Raw genomic sequence first — 27,783 nt, 5'->3', positions numbered from 1 at the left:
CTCACAATGTTTTCTCCGTAAACTGCACAGATCTCACGATGAATATCGATCGCTTTTAGGCCTTTAGCACTAAGAAATCTTATAACAGCCCGAACTTCACAGGCGGCGGGACTCACGATTATCGGAGGCATCTTAAACAATCAGTACATAACGTAAACAAGGAAGAACCAGACTGTAATGGCGTCAGTGCGTAGATTAAGGTACAGGCTTTCATGTAAAAATAAAATTATTAGCACGTCTTTTTTTAAGTTCAAAACGGTACTTATTCAAAAAACACACGCCTCGTATGTACAGTATGAAAGACCAATGCAGACGGCAGTGAGTCGCTCATAATTTGCTATCCGAGTTATTATAATAAATGCGGAATAGTACATATATATAACATATATATAACTGCATAGCGGCCACATTTCTGCGTAGGCAGGAGAGACAGACTTAAATCGAATGCAAACGCTGGAATAATGAGCCTTGTTCCTGTACACTGGCTTTACAGGTGGTGGTTTCTGAAAGGATATGTTTTCTACTTTGGGCAGCAAAACAACTGATAATGGTCAAAGTAGAGATGATTTAAATGTAGACTGGCAATGCCAGGAAAGAGAAATATTTCCACATCTGATACAAAAGGTATTAGCAAGTGTTTGCTGAAAAAATTCTTCTGGCGTGTAGTCAGTTCGGGAGTGGAACGTGGACGATAAACGGTGCAAACGAGAAAAGAAAACAAGCTTTCAATATTCACAGTTATAAATGAAGAAGATGTACTGAATGGATGAAAGATAAAGATACAAGAAATTTGTAGTACAAGTTGAGTAAAAGGAGGTATCGGTCGATAGGGTACATCCTGAGGCAGCAAGAAATCGGCAGTTTAGTAATGTGTGTAGCGCAAAAATTGCAGAGGGAGACCAATGTTCGATAGCGGTAAGCCGTTTCAAGTAGAAATAGCTCACAATACTTGTGCAAGGATGAAGAGGCTGGTACAAGATAGCCGGCCGCGGTGGTCTAGTGGTTCTAGGCGCGCAGTCCGGAACCGCGGGGCTGCTACGGTCGCAGGTTCGAATCCTGCCTCGGGCATGGATGTGTGTGATGTCCTTAGGTTAGTTAGGTTTAATTAGTTCTAAGTTCTAGGGGACTTATGACCACAGCAGTTGAGTCCCATAGTGCTCAGAGCCATTTTGAACCATTTTTTTTGGTACAAGATAGACTGCCACGGCGAGCTGTATCATCCAGTCTTCTGGTCGAGTATCGGAACAAATCGATTCTACGAAAAACAAGGCGCCTTTTTTACTATAATGTATTTTTGTTTCTTAGACTTCACAAATGAGTAGTTTCCGCCGTAATCGACTATCTGCCTGATGGCCCCTTCTTCTTATAGATAATGTAAGTGAGATGAGATACTTTGTATCAGATAGTTGGCGCAGAGATGCTATGATATTCAACGTCATTTTTGTATATTCTACCAATATTGTATCTCAGACTGCAACAGGAAAATTCATTTCATTTTTACATACCAGATGAAGGCACCTAGCCGAAAACAGTTGTTTATGAACTACAGAACACAAAAAATATTCGCCATTTGCAATCGACAGTGAGTATTACTATTAAAGGAATATGAACAAATTGGAGTGGCGCTCTTTGGATGGCATTTCTTCACGTCTAGCCTACGACATGTAACATGTAACTTGCAGAGATCTAGTAACCTTGCTGAGCTGATGCTCCGGAAAGTTTTCGTTTCCTACAGAAGCGCCTAGGCCTTTGGCAAGGACTAATTACTGTCAGATGCCAGGCGGTAGATCAAATGCCGTGAGCAGAGAGTCACACAAGAAGAGCGCAAAGTAATGCCACGTAATGGGGAGCTGCGGAACGAGTTTCTGGCTCGTAAATTACCTGTCAGCTGTACCGGTGGTCGGGTAATCAAGAAGGCTCGCCATTTACAGACGTCGCGGTATATGACTCCGTCCAACAGCCGTTTTCCTGTAACCGCGTCTGGCTTCCCGCTTGAAGTAAATCCACTACTAAAAGCGCTGTTTCACGACCTCTTCGTTACGTCAGAACCCAGTTCAGTCGTAGCAGGGAATTCAATAGTGAATCATAGTCGACCGGGAACACTTCCGTTCTCGTTATTGGAAGATTTTTCGGTTATGTTCTCTTTTGTTAAGACCCTAGCATACTGTCAGTTATCAGAAAGCCTGCGCAGTACATCAAAAACGCTCGAACAAATTATCGTATGATAATGATTGCAACGCATTTGGATAACGCAAAAAAAGAAAACGTAAATGTTATTTGATTTATTGGAGAACCGCTAGTATATCGAAATGATTATTAGTTCAGCTCGTAATCAATCAATGTGAACGTTAACTTTACGATGTACGGTGGTTTGTATGGAAATACCTACATAAGATCCTCTTAACAACACTGTGCTCATAATGCTTTGGCATTTACAGTCTCGACCTTTTGTTTGATGGCCAGATATCTATATACTTTGGATAACGGTACTGAGTGTCGGCGAAATTTATGTTGTCAGAAATTAATATAAAACGAGGTAACGTAGGGAGCGAAACACAACAACGACGCATAGTTTGCTTGCTTCGAGGGCATCTCCCAGCATAACGTCCACATCTTTCACACGATTCAACATGAGACGTTCTGTATAATCGCTCGATGAGGTATTTTGGAAACGTTTGCAATGCCACTAACTTACTGTCTTGCTACCAGACGCAGAGGCATATTACCCTGTCTGCCATCTTCCCTGTCCTTTCCAGACAAGAAACAGCGACAAGATACTTTCGTGAGAAGCGCTCGGCCATCGATCTCAGAGTGGGCACCAGCTCGCCACTCCCAAATTACTGGAGCATAGCTCAGGCTCTTATTTGGAGCTTTCTTCTCCAATCGGATCTCTCTATCATCTGAGCCACGGTATTTCATACCACGCCAAAATTACGCTGTTTGGCAGAAGACGGCACGGCGACCAATCAGCTTCCCCCTATTTTCTAGACTTGATCGCTGAAATACTTTCTTTTACTTGGATACTATCCATGAGCTCACCGTACAGTACCTTCAATTTCTGATAAGGCGTATATGGCGCACAATAGGTTACCTAAAACAGTCTAAAACTAGGTATTGTTTTTTTGTTCACTCAACTATCTTAATTTACTGCTGTATGACAACTCACTATACATTTCTCTGAGCAATGGTAGTCTTGTAGTCTTATGTAGTTGACTGAAGCCTGTCTGTGGAGTTCGAAATGTGACAGATAGGTGGTGCTAGAACGAAACCCACAGCGGGATCCACGCATAAATGATTCATTGAAAGGGAAACCAAAGATTCTTGTCTCAATCTCTGCTGGCTGAATTGTTTAGAAAAAAGCGTATTTGTGCCATCAGCTGTGCAATTTTATACTTATTCTCTGCCGGTTTCGATTGTTACAATCATCTTCAAGGAGAAAAACATTGTACATCAATGATTCAATCGTATGTGAGCCATCGAATGCAAAACATATCTAATTGTCATAACAGTCTGTCTTAGCACAGTCCATACAAACACGCTGTGCCTGCCAAAGCAGAAATATGCTTTTTCTAAATTATTTAACAGCTGTAAACACACCTACGAGAGGCTGGGTGAGTTGTTTTAATCTTCCACGAACACTTATGCAGTGTATACTCCACTCTCATGAAGAAACATGATGTCGACCTGGAAAACAGCCCTCGACACAAAACGCTCGGCAGATCGTTCTGCCGGCGGTTGTAGGCGCTTCAGTCCGGAACCACGCGGCTACTACGGTCGCAGGTTCGAATCCTGCCTCGGGTATGGATGTGTGTGATGTCCTTAGGTTGGTTAGGTTTAAGTAGTTCTAAGTCAAGGGACCGATGACCTCAGATGTTAAGTCCCATAGTGCTCAGAGCCATTTGAGCAGATCGTTCTCATGTTGACTTCAAAGAGGGTGTTGATGTAGACTCTTACAGAGAACGTTTTTGATAATTTATTTCTATCAGGAGCCTGTATGCTATCTAAAACGACAATTTACCATGAGTTAAGCACCGTAGTTGCGTTACACATTCTGGAAAGGGAACAGATGTAGGTGCTCCACCGACGGGAATAATTTGGACGTAAAATTAATCGGTACAAGAGGGTTGCGCATCTTCTTAAAATAAATAGTCTTTTACATCATTTAATTTAATAACCTGATTTATTGAAATTGACGGAAGTGTTACAGTAGTGTTAGACCAATGAGACTCTGCTCGTAATGTATCCTGTTTCGCTGTGATAGCAGCTCGCAATGTGTCACACTACTAACTCAAAGAACTAGGTTTCATGCACACTTGGTTCCAGTACTTTTGCTGTTGGGTTTTTTGACTCGCTTCCGTGTACATGAAAACAGGGACGGTACGAGACGGATTTCTGTAGATCCACCTGTAACTGCCACAGTGGACCGATGCATAGGTCGGAGAAATGCACGAGCGAAGCAACTTCAATAGAACAATAACTAGCGAAGCGAAGTGAGGTGCAAAATAGTCTTAGGGTTCCTGGCTACTTCACTCTTATTCGGGAGGTCCCTCATTCGTTGTTGGTATCAACTACCCCATTATAAGCGAGTTACGGAGCATAACTGCTTTCCTTAGGGTCTGGTGCATTTTAATATCAACGTAGTAGTAATCAATTTTTCAAGGGTTTAGGAAGGGCGATAAGTGAATGTATTGTACTATTAACAAAGAGATGCAGAATTAATTCATAAACTGACCGTTCATGTGGAAACTAACAGCAGATTCTGCGCCAGGAGTAAGGAACTGAAATAAAATCCTATACATGAAATACTTTGGATAAGAGTTACTAATAATTATAAGATTTACAGCAAGCTTGGCGTAAATAAAGCTGTGTAAACTGTGACTGGTTGCTGTATTCCTTCAAGTAATTTAATGTTATTTTAACATTGACGAAAAGTCATCGAGTAAAATAGAAGTGATTTTTGGCGTTCCCCAAGGTAGCATTATAGGCCCTTTGTTGTTCCTTATCTATATAAACGATTGGGGAGACAATCTGAGCAGCCGTCTTCGGTTGTTTGCAGATGATGCTGTCGTTTATCGACTAATACAGTCATCAGAAGATAAAAAAACTGCAAAACGATTTAGAAAAAATATCTGAATGGTGCGAAAAGTGGCAGTTGACCCTAAATAACGAAAAGTGTGAGGTTATCCACATGAGTGCTAAAAGGAACTCGTTAAACTTCGGTTACACGATAAATCAATCTAATCTAAAAGCCGTAAATTCAACTAAATACCTAGGTATTGCAATTAGGAACAACTTAAATTGGAAAGAACACATAGCAAATGTTGTGGAGAAGGCTAACCAAAGGCTGCGTTGGCAGGACACTTAGAAAATGTAACAGATCTACTAGGGAGACTGACTGCAGTACACTTGTCTGACATCTTTTAGAATATTGCTGCACGGTGTGGGATCCTTACCAGATACCACTGACGGAGTATATCGAAAAAATCCAAAGAAAGGCAACACGTTTTGTATTATCGCGAAATATGGGAGATAGTGTCACAGAAATAATACAGGATTTGGGCTGGAAACCATTAAAAGAAAGGTGCTTTTGTTCTGAAGGAATCTTCTCACGAAATTCCAATCATCAATTTTCTCCTCCGAATGCCAAAATATTTTGTTGACAAAATATTTTGTTGACACTATCCTACATAGGGAGGAACGATCACCACGATAAAATAAGGAAAATCTAAGCTCGTACGGAAAGATATAGGTGTTCATTCTTTCCGTGCGCTATAAGAGATTGGAATAAAAGAGAATTGTGAAGGTGGTTCGACGAACCCTCTGCCAGGCTCTTATATGTGATTTGCAGAGTATCCATGTATATGTAGAACATGGATAAACAAGTATGAAGCTGAGAAGCATGTCTGCGAAGGGTGCAGCAGGGACCAGCGAAACAGTTCTACCTCTCGTGCTCTTCCGTTCCGTGGATGCCTATGGCCCATGTCATCAAGCGTTCGAAAAACATTGCCTTATAAGTAGAATTCGTTGTCAACGTAGTTGTTTCAGTATTCGCTGTTTATGTCTTCACAGTTCCTATAATTTTTTTATGTGCAGCACCAGCGAAAAAGAGTTAAGTTGTAGAGTAGTGTGCAAACACACGTCACACTCAAATTGTAAGCAAGAGACGGGTGAGACAACACTCATATTCGTGATATTTTAACAATAAAAGGATTGTGTATCGTGAGGGAAAAACACATTTCAGTTGTTGCATACACTGTACCAGTGTTAATGTTAATGAAATATTCATACAGCAGCTGCTGATGCCAAATACACACAAATATAGAATTTGACCGATTTTATTTCGGAAGTATCAGTACACGGGGGAGCTGAGACCATTTAATATATTTATGGCCCTCGAAACTCATCAAGTCAGCCACAGTTAGAATGTTGACGTAATCGCATTCATGAAAGTATGCATTTTCTTCAGTGGCGGACAATACTGAAAGTATATGTGGTATTCTTAAAATCAGTATTGTAGCACTGGTCTGCTTTGTGGTATAACATGCTGCGAAGGACGCTGTGCGTCATACACCTTTACTGATGGCATCTACGGCATTTCTGGCTAATGTTACACTATGTGATCAAGGGTATCCAGACACACTCACCCCCCCCCCCCCCCAAAAAAAAAAGCGCGGCGTAGCCGCGTGGTCTACGCGTCTTGTCACGGTTCCCGCGGTTCCCCCCGCCGGAGATTCGAGTCCTCCCTCGGGCATGGGTGTGTGTGTCGTCCTAAGCGTCAGTTAGTTTAAGTTAGATTAAGTAGTGTGTAAGCTTAGGGACCAATGACCTCAGCAGTTTGGTCCCATAAGATCTTAACACAAATTTCCAATTTTCCATGAACTATTACTGTAAGCCTTAACACAATTTGTGACTGTGACAGTCATATTTAACCTTATGTATTATAACAGAATCCATTATTTTTATGAAAGCTGCTGCTTCCTCTGCCACATTAAAGAAGTCCTGAGACTTTTCAGGATTTCGTGAGAGAGCAGAATGGGGAGCTCCGCAGAACTCACGGACTTCGAACCTGGTCCGTTGACTGGGTGTCATACGTCTGTACGCAAGTTTTCCACACCCATAAACGTCCCTATGTCCTCTGTTTCAGATGTGGTCGTGAAGTGGAAACGTGAAAGGACACATACAGCGCAAAAGCGTTCAGGACGACCTCGTCTGTTGACTGACAGAGACTGCCGACAGTTGGGGGGGGGGTTGTTTTGGGGAAGGAGACGAGACAGCGAGGTAATCGGTCTCATCGGTTAAGGGAAGGACAGGAAAGGAAGTCGGCCGCGCCCTTTCAAAGGAACCATCCCGGCATTTGCCTGGAGCGATTTAGGGCCGACAGTTGAGGAGGGTCGTAATGTGTAATAGGCAGACATCTATCCAGACCATCACACAGGAATTCCAAACTTCATCAGGATCCATTGCAAGTACTATGGGAGTTAGGCGGGAGATTAGAAAACTTTGATTTCATGGTCGAGCGGCTGCTCATAAGCCACACATCACGCCGTTAAATGTCAAAAGACGTCTTACTTGGTGTAAGGAGCGTAAACGTTGGACGATTGAACAGTAGAAAAATGTTGTGTGGATTGACGAATCACGGTAGACAATGTGGCGATGCGATGGCGGGGTGTGGGTATGGCGAATGCCTGCTGAACGTCATCTGTCAGCATGTGTAGTGCATAAGGCGGAGGTGGTGGTGTTATGGTGTGGTAGTGTTTCTCATGAAGGGGGCTTGCGCCGGCCGGAGTGGCCGAGCGGTTAAAGGCGCTACAGTCTGGAACCGCACGACCGCTACGGTCGCAGGTTCGAATCCTGCCTCGGGCATGGATGTGTGTGGTGTCCTTAGGTTAGTTAGATTTAAGTAGTTCTAAGTTCTAGGGGACTTATGACCACAGCAGTTGAGTCCCATAGTGCTCAGAGCCATTTGAACCATTTGAAGGGGGCTTGCACTCCTTGTTGTTTTGCGTGTCACTATCATAGCACACACCTACATTGATATTTTAAGCACCTTCTTGCTTCCCATTGTTGAAGAGCAATTCGGTGATGCCGACTGCATCTTTCAATATCATCGACCACAAGTTCGTAATGCACGGCCTGTGGCGGAGTGGTTACACGACAATAACATCCCTGTAATGGACGGGCTTGCACAGAGTCCTGACTTGAATCCTATAGCACACGTTTGGGATGTTTTGGAACGCCGACTTCGTGCTAGGCTTCACCGACCGACGTCGATACCTCTCCTCAGTGCAGCATTCCGTGAAGAATGGGCTGCCATTCCCCAAGAAATCCTCCTGCACCTGATTGAATGTAAGCCTGCGAGAGTGGAAGCTGTCATCAAGGCCAAGGGCGGGCCAAAACCATACTGAATTCCAGCAATGCCGATGGAGGGCGCCACGAACTTTAAAGTCATTTTCAGCCAGGTGTCCGGATACTTTTGATCACATAGTGTACCAGATGCAGTTTGCAGAAAATTGAAACTTAGGGACTGATGGTTCAAAAAAATCAACGGGACACAGATCTAAATGCCGGGAAGCAAAAGGACATACGTTTTCAAACATTAGAGAATGTTTTCTTATGATATGACAAAATTGGTACCCTGGGACAAATCTACTCAAAAGTAATGTTCTGTTTATTAAAAGTACCAACTATAAGTTGGTAATAAATTTTTCGGAGGGAAATTGGATTTTCAGTTAGTCTTCCTGACATCTATGACTCATATGCTCGCTCACATTAACTCCTTAATAAAAAATTCGGCACATTAAAGGGTTAAATACGAAGACAAACACGGATAATAAAGAATTGTACGATTTGTGTTTCTTAAGAAAACCAATGAAATTTTAAAATGTAAGACCGGACGGTGTTTAGATTTTTTAGTGCTTTTACTTAACGTACCTAACTAGTATGTACAGGGCTATTACAAATGATTGAAGCGATTTCATAAATTCACTGTAGCTCCATTCATTGACATATGGTCACGACACACTACAGATACGTAGAAAAACTCATAAAGTTTTGTTGGGCTGAAGCCGCACTTCAGGTTTCTGCCGCCAGAGCGCTCGAGAGCGCAGTGAGACAAAATGGCGACAGGAGGCGAGAAAGCGTATGTCGTGCTTGAAATGCACTCACATCAGTCAGTCATAACAGTGCAACGACACTTCAGAACGAAGTTCAACAAAGATCCACCAACTGCTAACTCCATTCGGCGATGGTATGCGCAGTTTAAAGCTTCTGGATGCCTCTGTAAGGGGAAATCAACGGGTCGGCCTGCAGTGAGCGAAGAAACGGTTGAACGCGTGCGGGCAAGTTTCACACATAGCCCGCGGAAGTCGACGAATAAAGCAAGCAGGGAGCTAAACGTACCACAGCCGACGGTTTGGAAAATCTTACGGAAGAGGCTAAAGCAGAAGCCTTACCGTTTACAATTGCTACAAGCCCTGACACCCGATGACAAAGTCAAACGCTTTGAATTTTCGGCGCGGTTGCAACAGCTCATGGAAGAGGATGCGTTCACTGCGAAACTTGTTTTCAGTGATGAAGCAACATTTTTTCTTAATGGTGAAGTGAACAGACACAACGTGCGAATCTGGGCGGTAGAGAATCCGCAAGCATTCGTGCAGAAAATTCGCAGTTCACCAAAAGTTAACATGTTTTGTGCAATCTCACGGTTTAAAGTTTACGACCCCTTTTTCTTCTGCGAAAAAGACGTTACAGGACACGTGTATCTGGACATGCTGGAAAATTGGCTCATGCCACAACTGGAGACCGACGGCGCCGACTTCATCTTTCAACAGGGTGGTGCTCCACCGCGCTTCCATCATGATGTTCGGCATTTCTTAAACAGGAGATTGGAAGACCGATGGATCGTTTGTGGTGGAGATCATGATCAGCAATTCATGTCATGGCCTCCACGCTCTCCCGACTTAACCCAATGCCATTTCTTTCTGTGGGGCTATGTGAAAGATTCTGTGTTTAAACCTCCTCTACCAAGAAACGTGCCAGAACTGCGAGCTCGCATCAACGATGCTTTCGAACTCATTGATGGGGACATGCTGCGCCGAGTGTGGGAGGAACTTGATTATCGGCTTGATGTCTGCCGAATCACTAAAGGGGCACATATCGAACATTTGTGAGTGCCTAAAAAAACTTTTTGAGTTTTTGTATGTGTGTGCAAAGCATTGTGAAAATATCTCAAATAATAAAGTTATTGTAGAGCTGTGAAATCGCTTCAATCATTTGTAATAACCCTATAGTTTCATTCATATTGTTTTGATTTATTAGGTTTCGAAATCTATACATATTCCGTAAGTTACTAACCAGTTGTATTTCCACTGACTGAATGAACTGAGAACGTCGACGGGAGTTGTGCACACAACTGCGAGTTATCTTCCTGCGTGTTTTGTTTCTCAACGCAAACTAAAGTACGAAAGGAATATGTGGGCGGGTGCAAGGGGCAGTCAGCGATAAGAAAATAGAGGTTTGGTGGTAATAATCCAACAATGGCACCCAAGTGGTTGAGTGTTTTCGAAACGTACAGTTCCGGCATTCGCTGAGGCGTCCGTTAAGTGTACTGGGTGATCTGTATCTCATGGTGCACCGTATTGTAACGCTTTTGATTACCACTATCGCCTCGTTCTGAAACTCGTTTCAGAACTTTAACGTACTCGAGCATTCTTGGAGTGAATACGCATTGGTATTTAGAACTGTCAGCAGTGAGGAAAATTCGGGAAATTTGGTGTCTCGCGTAGAGCTTACAAGGCAGGAGTCATGAGGCCTCTAAAAATCAGGACGTCTGGCAACACTAACTGTGGCTCACGCTTCACGGAACTGGATTTCCCACTGCAACGGCTACTTCATGTCCCACATTCTAAGGTGAGCCTTGCGGATCTGCTGATGACACAACCGCACCGTACGGCAGTTCCTGGTAGGGGTGACCAGGCGGGGAGTGATGTAACGCGAGTGTGACTGGAAAGCGGAGTGAGTGTGTGGCGTATGGAGCGCCAGCCGAGGCGAGGCGAGGCTCGCGGCCTTGGCGACGACGCCCAGCAGCCTCGTAACGCTGCCCTCAGCCGCGTCTTCCCGGTTCTCGATAGGTACCCCGTCCCTCCCCAAACCCTCTGTCTACTCGATGCATCTGATGGGCAGAGACAAGAACGAATCCTTCACTGACCGACATCATCTTACAACGGGAACCACAAAATGCTTTGCTGGTTCTATGCGCTTCAGTCTGGAACCGCGCGACCGCTACGGTAGCAGGTTCGAATCCTGCCTCGGGCTTGTATTTGTGTGATGTCCTTAGATTAGGTTTAAGTAGTTCTAAGTTCTAGGGGACTGATGACCTCAGATGTTAAGTCCCCTAGTGCTCAGAGCCATTTGAACCATTTTTGAACAAAATGTTTTGGTTGGATACTGCCTACCTCCATCTGCTTGGTTACATACCCAATGGACTCATATTTTTCAACCACACCTTACAACCCTATACAATACCTTTTCTCCTCCCAATATCCTTTTCTCCCAGCGTAGTGTTGTTTTTCTAGATTTTATTTTTATCTCTCAGTCTTCACATTTTAATTTAATCAATATAGAAAAACAACTGGTGTAATGTTTTTGTAAAGGTAACAAAATTGACCCTTCCTATAGGTTTTAAATCCGTAAGTAAGTTTTTCACCTTTTAGTCACATATGTTTCGTCTTTGTTTGTATTTTTAAAGGTTTGGGATGAAGTGTGGTTTGCTCTACCGCTGATGGCGTCCTCCTCCCACTCCAGCCGCCCATATGGGTCGTGGGTGGTAAAAGAACAATAAAGGAAAATATATGTTGCAGTCGGTAGTATGGTACCAGAGCAGTAAGACGGGTCGACGTGGAAGCGTAACAGAATGGGTGATAACAGCTGTTGTGTTTGAATGTGCCCTTTATCACACCGTGGAAGAAATTGCCCAGTTTATTGTTGTACGAACGCGGACTGTCCGATATGTCTACAAGGTATATTAGACCATTCACAACCACAACAATGTAACGTGGCGTAAGAACAGTGGTTGTAAAAAGAACTTAACAGACAAGAACCATAGACGAGTGGTACACTTGGACAATGACAATAAGATTTAAACTCTAAAGGAACTGATGGTGTCAGTAAATGCAGGGCCATCTCAATCAGTTTCCGAGCGAATATTGCGAGAGAACCTCCAGGTAATAGGGCACCTCGCAGAACACCATCGCTCAGCGGTAAATACAGCTGCAGGTCTTCAATGGGCAAAACAACACAGGAAATGGGCAGTAACCGATCGTATGCGTGCAGTGTGGTGCGATGAGTTGCGATTTGGAGGTATTTTACGTACTAGAATGTGGGACCATTCATTCAGGTTACCGTTGCTGTGGTCTTCATTCCGGAGACTGGTTTGATGCAGCTCTCCATGCCACTCTATCCTGTGCAAGATTCTTCATCTCCCAGTACCTACTGCAGCCTACATCCTTTTGAAACTGCTTAGTGTATTCATCTCTTGGTCTCCCTCTACGATTTTTACCCTCCACCCTCCAGAATGATTATTTCAATATTCTCAGTTACCAAGTAGTGCTCTTTATTCTGTATCTTCGTGATGCGAAAATTCGAAAAATTAGAGCTGACACACATGTTTATCGACAACCACTACTTCTACGCGCTGTTCGCGAATGTAACAAGAAAGGAGGGATCACTCCGCCAAAGATTATCACGTGGTTTGTGGAGTATTGGTCTAGATGAATATTCTGTGATTACTCCCATTCTTCAGGATGACAACAGCCGTGTTCACAGGGCCCTACACATACGATTCTGGTTTGACGAACGCTCGCACACCGAGTTGCACCTCGAACGGCCCCTCAAATACGCCCGATCTTAGTCCCATAGTAAATTACGTAAATTGTAGTTTGAGGGGGAGGGGGAGGGGTGAAAGGGAAGGACATGGAAGGAACTGATGGTATCAGCTGCATTAGGACTCGATGTAGAATCGGCGGCGACGAGTGAAAATGTGTGGACAGCGGGGACTCGAACCAGTGAAACCACAACCTTCAATGCGGATGCGCAATATCGTTCGACCTCCGCCGGGAATCTAGAAATTAGTGAGTATGAAGGGTATGAACAGGGACGGTGGATAGGTGGTGCTAGGTGGGAACGTAGACTGATCGGAGAGAGTGTCGAAAGAATCTTTGCACTTCCTATGAACACTGTGTCCGGATGGCGCAGGGGTTAACGCAACTGCCTTAGTAAGCAGGAGGTCCCGGGTTCGAGTCCCGGTCCGGCATACATTTTCACTCGTCGCCGCCGAATCCGCATCAAGTCCTGATGCAGCTGATGTCATCAGTTCCTTTCCTTTCCTTTCTCCCTTCCTCCTTCAATTTACGTATGTATCACAGCTGCGGATTCCGAGTGACGTCTGTTCTTTCAGACATTCATACCCGTAATAAATGCCTGGGACTATTTATAATAGCCGATGAAACGTAGCAATAAACATCCTCAGAATTTTGTAGCTCTTTGGGATTTAATCATCAGCGGTTAGCTTCCGACGGATGTGGAAGAACATTGTGGACTCTCTTTCTCGCCAAAATGAGGTCATTAACAAGGCTACAGGCGAGATTACGTGGTGTTGGCTTGAAGTCTCTCGGGGTTGGCTAATTTTTCGTCCGCCGCACCTATAGTTTTAAACGCAGAATTTAATATTTCTGCTTTCTGTCTGCTGTGCTCAATACCTCCGCGCCTCGCCAGTCACTATTCTTTGATCTCTGGGAGCCATTGCGCTAATGTGGAGGCTTGAGATCTGACACTTGAGCATATGTTGTACTTGCTTAATGAGAATATTCCCCAGCCGCCATCTCGTACAGAGAACTTGAGTATGTGCGAGTACAGAGCAGAATAGAGCGAAGAGGGGACTTGCCTGCGGACTCCCTGCGCAGCGGGCAGCAGACGCCCAGCTCGTTGTCCTGGAGACGGCAGGGCTGGCGGCGCAGCTCGGGCACCTCGGCGTAGAAGGTGATGCACTGCACCAGCGGCCGGCACGCGCCCGCCAGCCCGGACTGCGTGGAGCAGGGCGGCGCAGAGCCCACCTCCTGCACCTCCACCACCACCTGCTGCAAGCGCCGCGCGCCACCGTCAGGACACTACGCTACAGCTGCCAGCTGGCTGATTGCTGCAGAATATCTCACAAAGGATCATCTCAGTTTCTCCAGAATAAAAATATCGGATTAATCCACGTGTTCCAAATGGCAGGACCAGTTTGTGTCCTACAGATATTCAGGGTTTGCCATAATTAATAGCGAAAACTTATATGGTGAAAGTATTAAAACATCCCCTTAGAAAAAATTTATAAATGATAGTGCTGCAAAACTTCTACGTTATTTGATTTTCAAACACTCAGACATTTCTCTCTTTACTTATTCTGATCAACACTAAACTGACACACAATATTTATAGCGCAATGCAATCTGACTTTCAACAATCCCTACAAAAGAATGGTCCTGACTAACAATAATCTATACCTTTCATGAATCAGTTACCTCACAAAAATCTTCGTTACTGCAATACAGCGAGCGCCAATACTGCCAGCTAAATAAAAGACTCTTGAAGGCACTAACTATCGATAGGCATATAGTTAGCAAATGAATGATTTTGATAGAGAACAAACAATGTATTTACCTTAATAGTGTTCAAAAGTCATAATGACATCCAGTCTTACAAACTTCCTTTTTCTGACGGACACACGTCCAGATCGTCCGCTCTCAAAATTCTGCCATCTCTCTTCCCACATCCACCACTGCTGGCGGCTCACCTCCAACTGCGCAACGCTACGCACTGTTCACATCCAACTGCCCAACACTACAATAGTGAATATTCCAGGAATGCAAACCAGCCACAGACTGCACACAGACAGTCAGTGATTTTCATACAGAGCGCTACGTGGCCTTACCAACGTAAAAACCTAAACAGCCTACTTACAGTATGTGATAGTAGAATCAACAGCCCTCTAGTAAAAACAAGTCAGCAGACGTGGCGTTTACGAGATATTTGCTAATGTGTGGTTACGAACCATCACTGATTTCAGCATCGAGTATAGTCCTAGCTAGTACAAATGTATTTGAAAGGCAAACTCTTCGATTAAATCCCCAACTAATTGTGCTCAAATTTCACCCACAGCCCACTGTTCCGGAATGTGGTGGATGCGTGAAGTAGCACTGCTATATATTGCTGTTGATGTAACACATCTAACGCGCCAATAGGTCCAAAATGGATAGGTGTAGCAGAGGCTTTACCCTGTCTTCCAAGGTCACCTAACCTCAATCCTCTGATTTTTTCTGTCTGGATCATCTCAAAATGCGGGTGAGGAAGTAGAGCAGCGAACTGTGCAGTAAGTGTCGAGATTTACGACATGATCTAGGAGTGTTCGAAAAAATTCTTAATTCATTGCAAGGTGCATTATCGTATACAAAAGCGAGCAAGACAAGTGAAACAAACTCTTGAACATGTACGAGTGTACAGTACATTGTAACATGCAACGTGCTGAAGCCTTGGGCGCAATTTGAGCTCACTTAGATGTCGAATAAGTCGCCACGTTCACTTTTGAAACATATTTGTACTAACTAAGATAATATTTCACACTGTAGTGAGTAGCTGCTTGTAACCACACATTTACAATTATTTCGTAAACGTCTTGTCTGCTGAGTTATTTTTAATGGTTGTTGATTCTATTATTTATTTATTACTTATTTATTGCTTATTTAGCCCAACCAGATTAGGGCCTTAAGGCCCTCTCTTATACCCGATTAGCAGAAACACATGCCAAGCATATTATAAAACATTCTCATTAATAATACTACTACAAACAACTAACAATAATAATAATATATTAGCAATGGTTAAGGGCATTTAGAATGATATCGATTAGCTTCGCTCATTTAAAGCCATGTTTAGTATTATCAGAATCGAAAACGATAAAGGAAGAGGAGAAGATTGAAACGGCAGTGACAGTGGCTGTTAGGAAAAAACAAAATATAAGTGAAGAAATCTGCCAAGAGAGGGTAGGAAAAAGTCTTATAGGAGGGCGACTGACGAGAATAAGATGCACAGAGTGTAGGAGAGATACCTATTGTGACAGAAGGTGGATCATTAGGTGTCTGCTTTCACCCCTATCAATTTTCAGTATTAATTATGGTGCACCCTGTGTGGTTTGGTATCATACTACACTGCTTTTCAGTCATACTGAAAATCTCAATAGACTGTAGTTCAGCAGCTAGTAGAAATGGCTTGAGACGCTGAGATAATTTAAGACAATGTTTCCGCTCAGACACACTTGTAATGTTAATAGCTTTAAAAGCACAGAAATTACAGATTGGTTCAAAACTAAAAATAATTTTCATTCTAAATCGTCTTCGTGTACGCTCACAAGAATAACTGTCCACAAACCGTGATAAGTTGAGTAATACATGCTACTGACCAAGGACGCTGCGTTATTCGACAGGCTGTGTGGCTACGACGGAAACTGTGCCCGGTCAGAGGATTGTCGAGTGAAGCAAACGAAGACAACTTACCAGAGGTTGAAAATATCGCTTCAGCTATAAAGTTCTTTTATTATCACAGGACCGGTTTCGGGCTCTTATAAACCCATCTTCCCTGTTCAGCGCTCATAGGTAGCACACCGCCCCTAGTACGCGTTCGCCGCGGCGCTCGGGGCCCACAGCACCAAGTTACGACATCTGAAGATGGGCTTATAAGAGCCCGAAACCGGTCGTGTGATAAGAAAAGAACTTTACAACTGAAGCGCTATCTTCAACTTCCGTTATAATGCTCAGTTGCGGATGTTCCTCCAACAGGATTGTTTGAAGACAACTTAGTCTCAGTCATGAACTTTTATTCGATGAGTTATCCTGATTCTCGTGATGGTATATATGTGTAAATATGCAAGATTTCTGTCGCGAAACGCATCGGTTTTGATGTAACCAGCTTTTAAGGTGATTAACGTCATAAATGTGGTTGAGCCGAGGCACCCTCTTAAATTGTTAAATTCTGAACGCGACTTCGGTTTCATACAGTTATGCACAAATTTAAAGCTGAGAAAATATATCTTGTCCTCGAAGTTCATCCACATCAGCCTGCTAGAACAATACGATGACATTTCAGAAGTGAGTTTTACTAATTCGGTGTGGTTATCCACATTGCTGTCACATATCTCTTTTGTAACGGGAATCAACGGATCGGCCGATTGGGAAAAATATATGAGTACGTCCCAGCGTGTCTCTGTGTAGCTACAGAAGCTCACGAACACTGCAAGCAGAAAGCCGAACAGTCCACAACACATGATTGAAATAGCTTCAGTAAACGACGCCAGAGGACGAATTCGGTCACTTTTTGTATGCTACATGAATACAAAAATGTATGGAAGAAGATAGTTTTGTGAGAAAGTTAACTTTACTGTAAACAGCAGCGTTCTATTTTAATCGTACGGTGAATTAATTTGATTATCAAGTAGACAGAAATTTTGTTCATTGTAGTATAGCTTCATAGCGACTCAACAAAAGTTTGCATGTTTTGAGTGCTGTCGCACTTTAATGATGACGGTCCTATTTTCTCAGACAAAATGTATTTGGAAAGCAATAGTAAGGGTATAAACACGAGCCCATTACATTAGTGCGCTTTGAAACAGGGATGTTACACGCTTATAGCTTCCACCTCGCATGCTATTGGAGTTTCTCTAATAATTTAGAACAGCGACATTCGGTAAATAGGACGGTTGAAAGTACAGCCATATTCATAACTAAATCACTGGAGTATGTATCAAGACCAAAAAGTACAATAGTGTGCCACCTTTAGCAGCACACCACAAACTACAATCTCGCGTCAACAATACCTTCAAACACGCTGAGGTGAACATGTTACATTGACTTTGCTATAAAGTTGATTGCTAACATAATATCTGCAAAATTAGCAAGGAGGGGGTGGAGGGCGACGACACCTGTAGCACCTTGCAACAACATATTTACGAGTCTCTCTGTATGACTGAAAACGTCCGAAAAGCTGTTTCAAAAAACACAGTTGCCGTGAATTAGTGAAACCGTTACGGTCAATTGTAAAAACCATTTGCAATAAACGGTAATGGTTGATCTGTATCAATTTCAATAAGAAGTTATAGAGCTGTTTCTCTGAAAAACACCATCTCATAATGTCAGTCTTTGACAGAATAACACTTACTTGAACGTTGGACATTTACTGAATTTTCTTTCAATTACATTTTATGTTTTGCGTTTAGAGATAGGAGTATGTGGTAATGTTGAGACAGATGCAGTAGAGAATGAATAGTTATCTCCCAACTTTGATATTTCAGTAAAAACTAAATTAGATTTCTCTATCAGAAAGATGAGAAACTATTGATACTTACAGTTGGTATTTCAACTTGCACCACTTGTACCGGCGGAGCAATGGGCTGTATCTGCAAGGCAAACAAAATATAAGATAAGATAACTGAATAACGACTACTCTTAGAAGGCAGTGAATTTATGTAACTCACCAGTAATTTTTTGTCAGTGACCATGGCTCAACGAAGCCGTAGAATAATGAGTTACTTCCAGAATGACAAAATGCATAGGCTTTAGTAGTTAATTACTTATTCTGCTCCGTAGACATATACAAATGGTACCATTATTGCACAATTCCTTTTCAGTTAATTCAACAGTGTTAACAATCGATTATAAGATCAAGAATAGCAATAAAATTGTACTCCAAACAGTGTACTTTAGTAACTATGGCCGTAGTCCTCCGCGTGTTACTTAATGAAGGAAAAGAATTGACTATTTTCCTTTCTGTGTTTTAGACAATTGTTTTTGCATACTTCACGAATTTTCGGAAAATGTTAATGGGGAAAAGCTAACTGATATCTGTATGGTGCTAAAGTGCAAATGTGGCGAAGTAGTCATGTTACATTATTTTGAGACCACTACAAATCGGATAGCCTATCAAACTGCTTCACAATTAATGTACATTGTTCCCTGTTGTTAACATCCTTCCATAACGTTAGACTATGACTGCCTCCGCGGTCGTTACAAACTCATGTTACACTGAGAATGCATTTTCACAAAATTTTCCGTCTCTTCACTGGCAGAGGTGACAAGCGTTTTGGATAATTATTTCAGAATCTCAATAACTCGCAAGCCATACAGTTGCTGCAGAGGTCATGACAGTCGATGATAGCATTTTCCTTCGAGGAAACATAAACTGACAACCATAGTCGGCTTCTCACACAACAGATGCATCGGACTGCAGGTCTAACTCCGGGAATCTACAAACTTCTACGTGAGATGAGTTCTTTCGCTAAAGTTTCACATATGGTTATATAAATTCAGCTGAAACTTCGTTTCACACATAACATGCCAAGGAATTACTCGATAAAACTGTTTCTACGAGAGGTGATCAGGCATCTTACGCAAGTTCCGTTTGCATTCTGGAAAACACTGCAGTGTCACTGATGTTTTATGGGTGCAACTGACATAGTTTGATATTTGTGTTAGAAATATACATTTGTGTTTACTTGTGTGCTATGTTAGTGCAGTAATAGATTTTTACGAAGATAGGCTGAACATAGAGACAATGAACGCCAATTCCATGAGGTTTACAAGACAAGTCAACAAATTATAGTAATTCGTAGGTAGGTACAAACGCCCAGTTCAAAACGTAAGAATGTTGCCGATGCGTAAGTGAAGCAGGTGGCTGGCAATAATGATAGAAATAAAAATTGCTGAAAGCGGTTGAAGTCACTTTTAAAGAGACCAGAAGTTTCACGATGATTACTGTAGAGCCTCCACTACACCAGCTGGTACTTCGTTATTGTCACTTACGGCAGGCTGAGACGTGTGTAAATGCATTAACTCCAATGTTTTTACTTGGAATCAAGATGCCTTATTTATGACCCTAATTCGACAGAGAAAAGAAACTATAGACGAGATGTAATCATAAAGTTTCAATTAGGGAATCGAAAATGGTTCAAATGGCTCTGAGTGCTATGGGACTTAACATCTGAGGTCATCAGTCCCATAGAACTTAGAACTACTTAAACCTAACTAAGCTAAGCACATCACACACATCCATGCCCGAGGCAGGATTCGAACCTGCGACCTAGCGGTCGCGCGGTTCCAGACTGAAGCGCCTAGAACCGCTCGGCCACAACGGCCGGCAGAGAATCGAAAAAATAATCAAGTTGGGACGACGGAAATTGGTGGTGGTATTGGTTCTTCACTACACGTTCACCCTTCAATGCGACACATTTTCCCCAAAGATGGATGACTTGGTACAGACCTTGTTTGGAAATCAGCATTTTGGCTGTTCAGAGAACGGTCCACCTCAAATAACCTAGTTGTCATTCTGGAAATGACAGTCACGCAATGATTTCTTCATCCGAGGAATTAGGAACAAGTCACTGAGTGCCATGCGATGAAATGCGTGGCGCGAGACCAAATTTGATAGCCCCCAATGGTTATCGGTAGTCTCATTCTGCGACAGTTTGCCCCTTACGAGCATGATCTGTTAGCACTCCACCATGGCAGCCCCAAAACCTGCAACATCTTGCATGACAATGGTAGGCTTATCACTTTAATCGGCTGTGGTGAATCCACATGTTTTCACTGCTTACTTTGCTCCTTTGTCTCGTAAACGTAGAGATAGACTCAACAATTGTCCATGAGAATTAATCTGCTATATAAGTCACCTGGACTGGCTTGAGACATCTACATTATTTCTGCTCCTGCCTCGATTCACTATCCTTTGTCTCGGAAACGTAGAGATGGACTCAATAGTTGTCCATACGAATTAGTCCGTTACAGAAGTCACCTGGTCTGGTTTGAGACATTTACATTATTTCTGCTGCTGCCTCAGTTCACTATTTCTTTTGTTTTGTTTTCTTCTATCACCTCGGTTTTGATTTGGTGGTCTTCTAGCAATTGGGCCTCCATTTGTCTTGCGATTTTAGGTTCTTCACAGAGTAATCGCCTGCCACTTCTCCGTTGGTCTCAGATAACGTGAAAAGAACCACTGTTCACATATTGATGTTTGATTGTCGTCCGCGTCCACCAACTATGCATCAACTATTGCAGCGTTGCTCCCCTTCAGATGCAGGAAGCGAATTGCGGCACAGTACTCTACTTAATTAGTCTGTTGCACCATTTTGTTTTGGCGCCTTTAGCGGTGTTCTGCGGCACCGTGGCCCAACTATGTCAGTGTGCACACGGACTACAGACGTGTGGAGTGCAAACAGAATAACTTGGTCCCTACCTGCGCAGGCGGCGTAGTAGGGAAGGGCACAACGGTGGTGGTGAGGGTTGTGTTGCTAGTGGCCAGTGGCCAGCACTGTAGGCGAGATATAGCGCAACAGCTTAAGCCTGCTAACAAGCATGACTTGTAAGCTACAACTAGTGAACCTGCGAAGGATAATATTAACACGTTATGCCAGGACGATCAATAATTCTACAAGCCACCGTTTGTTTTTAAGAACACAGAGGGTTATAGGATTACGCTGGAATTGCAACAGGAGGAGTCTTCTATTTTCGCCTGAATTGTAAACCATATCTTCTTTCTTTTGGTGCCATGTTAAAATTAGCTATTGTGGCAAGAAAGAATATCACCTCACTAATATGCTAATGCACTTGCAATTGAGAGAGAATTCTGAAACTATTACTAGACAAACAATTCAGGACAAGTCATGTCAATAGGTTATGACGACGACCCTAAAATAGTTTCGTCATTTCATCGAAAAAATCTGTAGCTATTCATCTACTGCAGTACACAAGAAAGTTTCGCATGGTAGCTATATGGCAAAATACTGTTTTGCCTGCTATGATTACCAAACACTTTTTTTTGATGTCTCGATACGTTTGTGAAATGTTATGAGTTTTTCATGTTCACTGTGTCATTTGCGATCATTGAAAATGGAGATAGCTATAGATCTCATCTCAAGTTTCAAAGAAAAATTCGGTATATTAGCTTCCTTTTCTGTGCAGCACTGTATGACCTAACATGTAGCAAACAGAAACTCCTAGTAAACCCTCTTTTTGTTTGCAAAATATTCGATTTTCAAGCAGTAGCTTACTTAACCGTAGCAATACCAAGGCATTTTCCATAATGCACGCAACCAAGGTGGAGGAGGGGGGGGGGGGCGGAGGAGGGGGGAGGGGGTTAAAACAGGTGTGTAAGTAGGATCCAGAACCTGAAAATACATTTTAGCAATATCAGCCTACTTTCAATAATGTGTACTACCAGTCTGACAACCGCCACAAAAAATTTAAAGAAAACAAATTTCGTTCATTATCGTTGATTTTTGCTCTCAACACAATTTTTACACAGCTACTGATATGCAAGTAAGGCCCTGAACCAGGAAATATAGAATACGAAATTCTTTGGGAAAAGTGACATCTGCTGCTGAGATTTAAATTTTTGGGTTAAGTTCGACCGAAAAATTTTAAACGTTTATGGAATTTGGTAGAAGAATTCATTAAAAGCAAAAAACATTTTTTTTCAAAATTATAAAATTAACTGACTAGATTAAAATATTTTCAGAAGTTTGGCATGAAGTACCCGCCCGCCTCCCCCCCCCCCCTTTGTAATGCGAGAGTTAATGTAGAAGTATCATGATAACTACGATCATTAACGAAATTACAGGTAGTTCATCATGAAGTTGCGAAAGTAGGCTATGAAATGAGAATCTTTTTTTCGTTTGAGGAAGATTGAAGAGCAACCGGCGTTCGTGCTTCTCCATTGCCACAGTGCGCTGAAGCGGGCAGAGAATCTTTTGTTTATGACGGACGAAGCACACTGCCCATTAGGCGGCGGAAAACTAAGGCAGGCCCCCTCCGGAACAGCGCTGAGAACAGTAATACGTTTCTGTGCAGCGGCCAAGTTATCTTGCGCGTGATTTACCACCAACAAACAAAAATCGTTTTCGATTTGATAGTTAAAACTTTGGCTACCTCTCGCAGATCGTATGCATCGTAGGCTGTATTCATTTAACTTGAGGTGACTTTCTGTATTTGTTTCTAGCGTGTTACAGGCCCACACATGTTACTGGAGCTGAATAAGGAACAAATACAAGAACACGCTCGTGACATCTGTTTGTCTTGCAGCGAAATGCGCTGCTGTGACTGGTTGCGTACCTGCTGCAGCTGGTCCGGCAGCTCTATAGGCACCGGCGGCGGCAGCGGCAGAGGCAGAGGCAACAGCTGCTGCTGCTGCTGCTCCTGCTGCTGCTGCACAGGTGGCGCGCCGCTCAGCTGCGCCTGCAGCCGCACCTGCAGCTCCTGCTGCTCTCGCTGCGTCGCCTGAGGACACCAAAAACACCACCGTCAACTTATTTATGTACTGCTGACGTAGTCTCTGGTCTGCTACCTGTAATACGTACTAAAGCACAACGAATTATTCGCCAGTAAAATGTTTCAAGCAAGACCTAGTTTATAACTAGTTCAAATATTGTGAAAGAGTACACAATTATTTACTTTTGTTATCTAGCAGTTGGAGTCATAAAACTACCTTAGGCTACCGTAGACTATTCTAAGTAAGCGTAGATATGCAAAAAACCTAATGCACAGGCCATGTGCGTACGACCTCAACTGACCAAGCCTGCTAGGAAAGTTACAGTAAACTTTCCTAGCAGGCTTGGTCAGTCGACGTCGTACCCACGTTACCTGTGCATTAGGTCTGTTGCATACCTATAGGGCATTACCTCTTAACGATCGCTTTCTTTACTTATGCGGTCAGTGTCATACTAGAGTCCCCTAAAAACAGTAAGTGGTGAAGTATCTAGAATTCGAAAGAGAATATCTAAAGTGCAGGGTAAGCTACAGAACATTTTTGTTCTACATAGTTTTCCCCTTGTCTGTTACATAAAAGTTAACAGTATTCACAGCAAAATTGAAACTGTCAAAGTTTAATCCAGGTTTTATTCTAAATTAATGATTTGTAACGTGAAACAGAGCGACGTTGTGGCAAAAATAAAGAAAACGATAAGATTTGTCATATAGGTCTATAAAACTCAAATTCCTCAACAAAAAGGTGAAATAAAAAAATAAACGCAAAACAAAACAATATCAAACATCGCTTCAATACTTCCTAGAACTTATATACACTAGGTGATCAAAAGTATCCGGACACCCCCAAAACCAAAAGGATTTCACATTAGGTGTATTGTGCTGCCACTTACTGCCAGGTACTGCATATCAGCGACCTCAGCAGTCCTTAGACATCGTAAGAGAGCAGAATGGGACGCTCCGCGGAACTCACGCACTTCAAACGTGGTCAGGTGACTGGGTGTAACTTGTGTCATACCTCTGTACGCGAGACTTCCACACTTCTAAACATCCCTAGGTTCCCCTGTTACCGACGTGATTGTTACGTGGAAACGTGAAGGGACACGTACAGCACAAAAGCATACAGGCCGACCTCGTCTGTAGACTGACACAGACCGCCGATAGTGGACGAGGGTCGTAATGTGTAACAGGCAGACATCTATCCAGACCATCACACAGGAATTCCAAACTGCATCAGGATCCACTGCAAGTACTATGACAGTTAGGTGGGACGTGAGAAAACTTAGATTTCATGATCAAGCCAGTAAATGCCAAACGAGCGCAAACATTGGACGACTGAACAGTGGGAAACGTTCTGTGGAGTGACGAATCGCCGTACACAATGTGGCGATCCGATGGCAAGGTGTGGGTATGGCGAATGTGTGTAGTGCCAACAGTAAAATTGGAGGGTGGTGGTGTTATGGTGTTGTCGTGTTTTTCATGGAGGGGGCTTGCACCCCTTTTTGTATTGCGTGGCACTATCACAGCGCAGGCCTACATTGATGTTTTCAGCACTTTCTTGCTTCCCACTGTTGAAGAGCAATTCGGGGATGGCGATAGCATCTTTCAACACGCTCGAGCACCTGTTCATAATTCATGGTCTGTGGCGGAGTGGTTAAACGACAATAACATCCCTGTAATGGACTGGCCTGCACAGAGTCCTGACGTGGGCCCTACAGAATACCTTTGGGACGTTTTGGAACGCCGACTTTGTGTCAGGTCTCATTGACCGACGTCGATACCTCTCCTAAGTGCATCATTTCGTGAAGAATCGGCTGCCATTCCCCAAGAAAACATCCAGCAACTGATTGAACGTATATCTGCGAGAGTGGAAGCTGTCATCAAGGCTAAGGTTGGGCTGAATTCCAGAATTACCGATGGAGGGCGCCACGAATTTGTAAGTCATTTTCAGCCAAGTATCCGGATACTTTTGATCACATAGAGTACATGTTTCTGTCGTTCAGAAACTACCGTCCTCAATAACCGGAAACTCTTGCCTTTGGTCATGATGAAGCACATTCTCCTGCGTACAATACATACACACATATATATATATATATATATATATATATATATATATATATATATATATATATATATATATGTGTGTGTGTGTGTGTGTGTGTGTGTGTGTGTGTGTGTGTGTGTGTGTACTTCCATCAAAAGTAATGGCTTTGGTTATATAAAAGCACAGGAGTTACGCGATCATCTAATCTTTATTATTTATAAAATGCAATCCATATTTTGTAAGGATAGAAAATACTCAGTGGGCTAACACTGAATGATGTGCGTTCGAATAATGGGCAAAACAAACAATCAAATAAATACCAGTCGTCGGCTGTCAGATTCTCTCTCACATTTCATTTATGTTTCTTTTCCCATCAGTGCTAGCAATACTACCGATAGTGCTACCATTTACTATGTCATTTATGTTGTGGACCAAAACTACTGAACCGTAGTTTTGGTAGAGCGCAACTTACTAGCAATATTACGTTAGCTGTATTTACGGCAATAATAATAATAATACATATAGTAACGAATTTATGAAATTTAAGAAATGTCAGTCATAGTAACACTGTGTTAAGGAATTTACTTATTATGTTCTTGCCGAACGTGAGTTACGAATGTTTGCAAACACTTATATATCTGAGGATATGTTGAGAAGCAATTTAACTGTGACTAATACTTGATTTACTTCAACAATGACCACGTCTTGTATAAGAAACCGAAAAATGAACCAAGTAGTCTAAGAAACAAAAATACATTATAGTAGTCATGGCACCTGGTAACTTTTTCTTCTTTCTTCAGATAAGTAAATCATTACCGGACAGGCATTTGCAGAACTGCGATGAGGTGATTTTGGAGGATGAACTTTTCCTTAAGAGTCGAAGTGCTTTTTTGGCTCTGAGCACTATGGGACTTAACAGCTATGGTCATCAGTCCCCTAGAACTTAGAACTACTTAAAACTAACTAACCTAAGGACATCACACAACACCCAGCCATCACGAGGCAGAGAAAATACCTGACCCCGCCGGGAATCGATCCCAGGAACCCGGGCGTGGGAAGCGAGAACGCTACCGCACGACCACGAGCTGCGGGCTAAATGCCATTTTTTTTTTTAATTTTTTTTTTATTTTTTTTTTTTACAGGGTGATTTTGGTAAATGGGAAGAAACTGCACGAAACGATTGCTGAGATGATCAGGAGCAGAACAGGTCTTACAGACTTCTGGCTGGAATTGGGTTGCATGGGAGGCACTTCTACTTGAAGGTGGAGGTATAAAGTATTTGACAGTGTAGGTTTCAGTGGCTGACAACACATTTGAGAACACACTAGGCTAGTGGAAATGTTCTGCCTGCACTAGTGTGTTGGCTCCATATCCAAGAGGGCAATGTGCTGAAGCACCATCATGTATAGTCCGATTAAAATTACTTAACAGTTGACATCTGTCAATTGCCGCTACAGTGTTGCCACATCGGCCGGACGAGGAATCGGAAGTGAATTGATCAGCTGTGAGAGTTCACTAGCAAGTGATTTCAGTCGGGCTATAGTATCCGCTTTACTCTTGGTATCACCAAATACACGTCTTCCAGCAGAGGAGACAGAGTCACCCTCAAGAAGCCCATATTTGCCTATCAGGCGTTGTGCAAGGACGACTGGTCCCATTAGGCGTTCGCCAATAATCCCTGCGCACACTTTGAGACTGAACTGGTGCTGATGGTTCGCAGCCACCACACCGTGGGGATTTTCCGTTGCCAACAGGTCGGTGGTGTGAAAGTTGACGAGACCGCTCCTTTGGGGAAACGCCTTCTGTAAACAAGTCGGATGACAGAAATCCCATCACCGTAGCGGCCTGCGTGAAGAACCAACGACAAAACCTTCGCCGTGGTGGCAAATGCACAGGTAATGAGGACTGCATGCATTGTACGTGATTCAGATAGTGACAGTTGTGGATGATGTTCACACGATTGCCTGGCTTACTCCATGCTGGAGAGCCACTTGCGCCGTTATGATTCGATGTCAGTGTCGACGACATTTTATCTCCACCTTCAAGTGGATGCACATCCACTGGATCGCATCTCCGCCCATACGTCCATATGACGTATTTGTTGCTTATCGTCTCAGAGATAGTTTCCTGCAGTTTGAACAATTTAACAAACTCGCCTTGTATAACTTAAGTTGTAAAGACTCAAAAAAATACCAGTTATGAGTTTCTTCTTGTAATTAAGATAGTGAGATTCATCCTTTCCTGTGCAGTTTGGATCAAGTACATTTAATCAAATAATTCACAACTTGTAAAGTTAGTTTGTAACTAATGTAATCACAGGAATACCATAGGACAAAGATAATTGATATGGTTAAGATGGATATGTCTTCCTGACAATGACTTTGAGCCGGCCAGTGTGGC

At 42.9% G+C, this 27,783-nt stretch overlaps 1 protein-coding gene and 1 non-coding gene across 2 annotated transcripts in view; one reads left to right on the top strand and one right to left on the bottom strand.

Annotated features, from left to right (window-relative positions):
- Positions 1 to 27,783, bottom strand: part of LOC124594408 (peroxidase-like) — a 193,027-nt gene that overhangs the window by 104,980 nt on the left and 60,264 nt on the right. Inside the window, exons 5-7 of the mRNA XM_047132781.1 lie at positions 23,187 to 23,351; positions 18,431 to 18,481; positions 13,940 to 14,132 (exon numbers count right to left, since the gene is read on the bottom strand). Of these exons, the coding sequence (XP_046988737.1) occupies positions 13,940 to 14,132; positions 18,431 to 18,481; positions 23,187 to 23,351 (409 nt within the window). The remainder of the gene's footprint in view (positions 1 to 13,939; positions 14,133 to 18,430; positions 18,482 to 23,186; positions 23,352 to 27,783) is intronic.
- On the top strand, positions 13,237 to 13,313 carry Trnat-agu. The gene has a single exon. It is a non-coding gene; the product is annotated as a tRNA-Thr (tRNA).

Source organism: Schistocerca americana, chromosome 1 (genome assembly GCF_021461395.2).
Source record: "Schistocerca americana isolate TAMUIC-IGC-003095 chromosome 1, iqSchAmer2.1, whole genome shotgun sequence".
NCBI lineage: Eukaryota > Metazoa > Arthropoda > Insecta > Orthoptera > Acrididae > Schistocerca > Schistocerca americana.
Note: the sequence above shows the minus strand (reverse complement) of the source record. Positions and strands in the feature narration are given on the sequence as shown.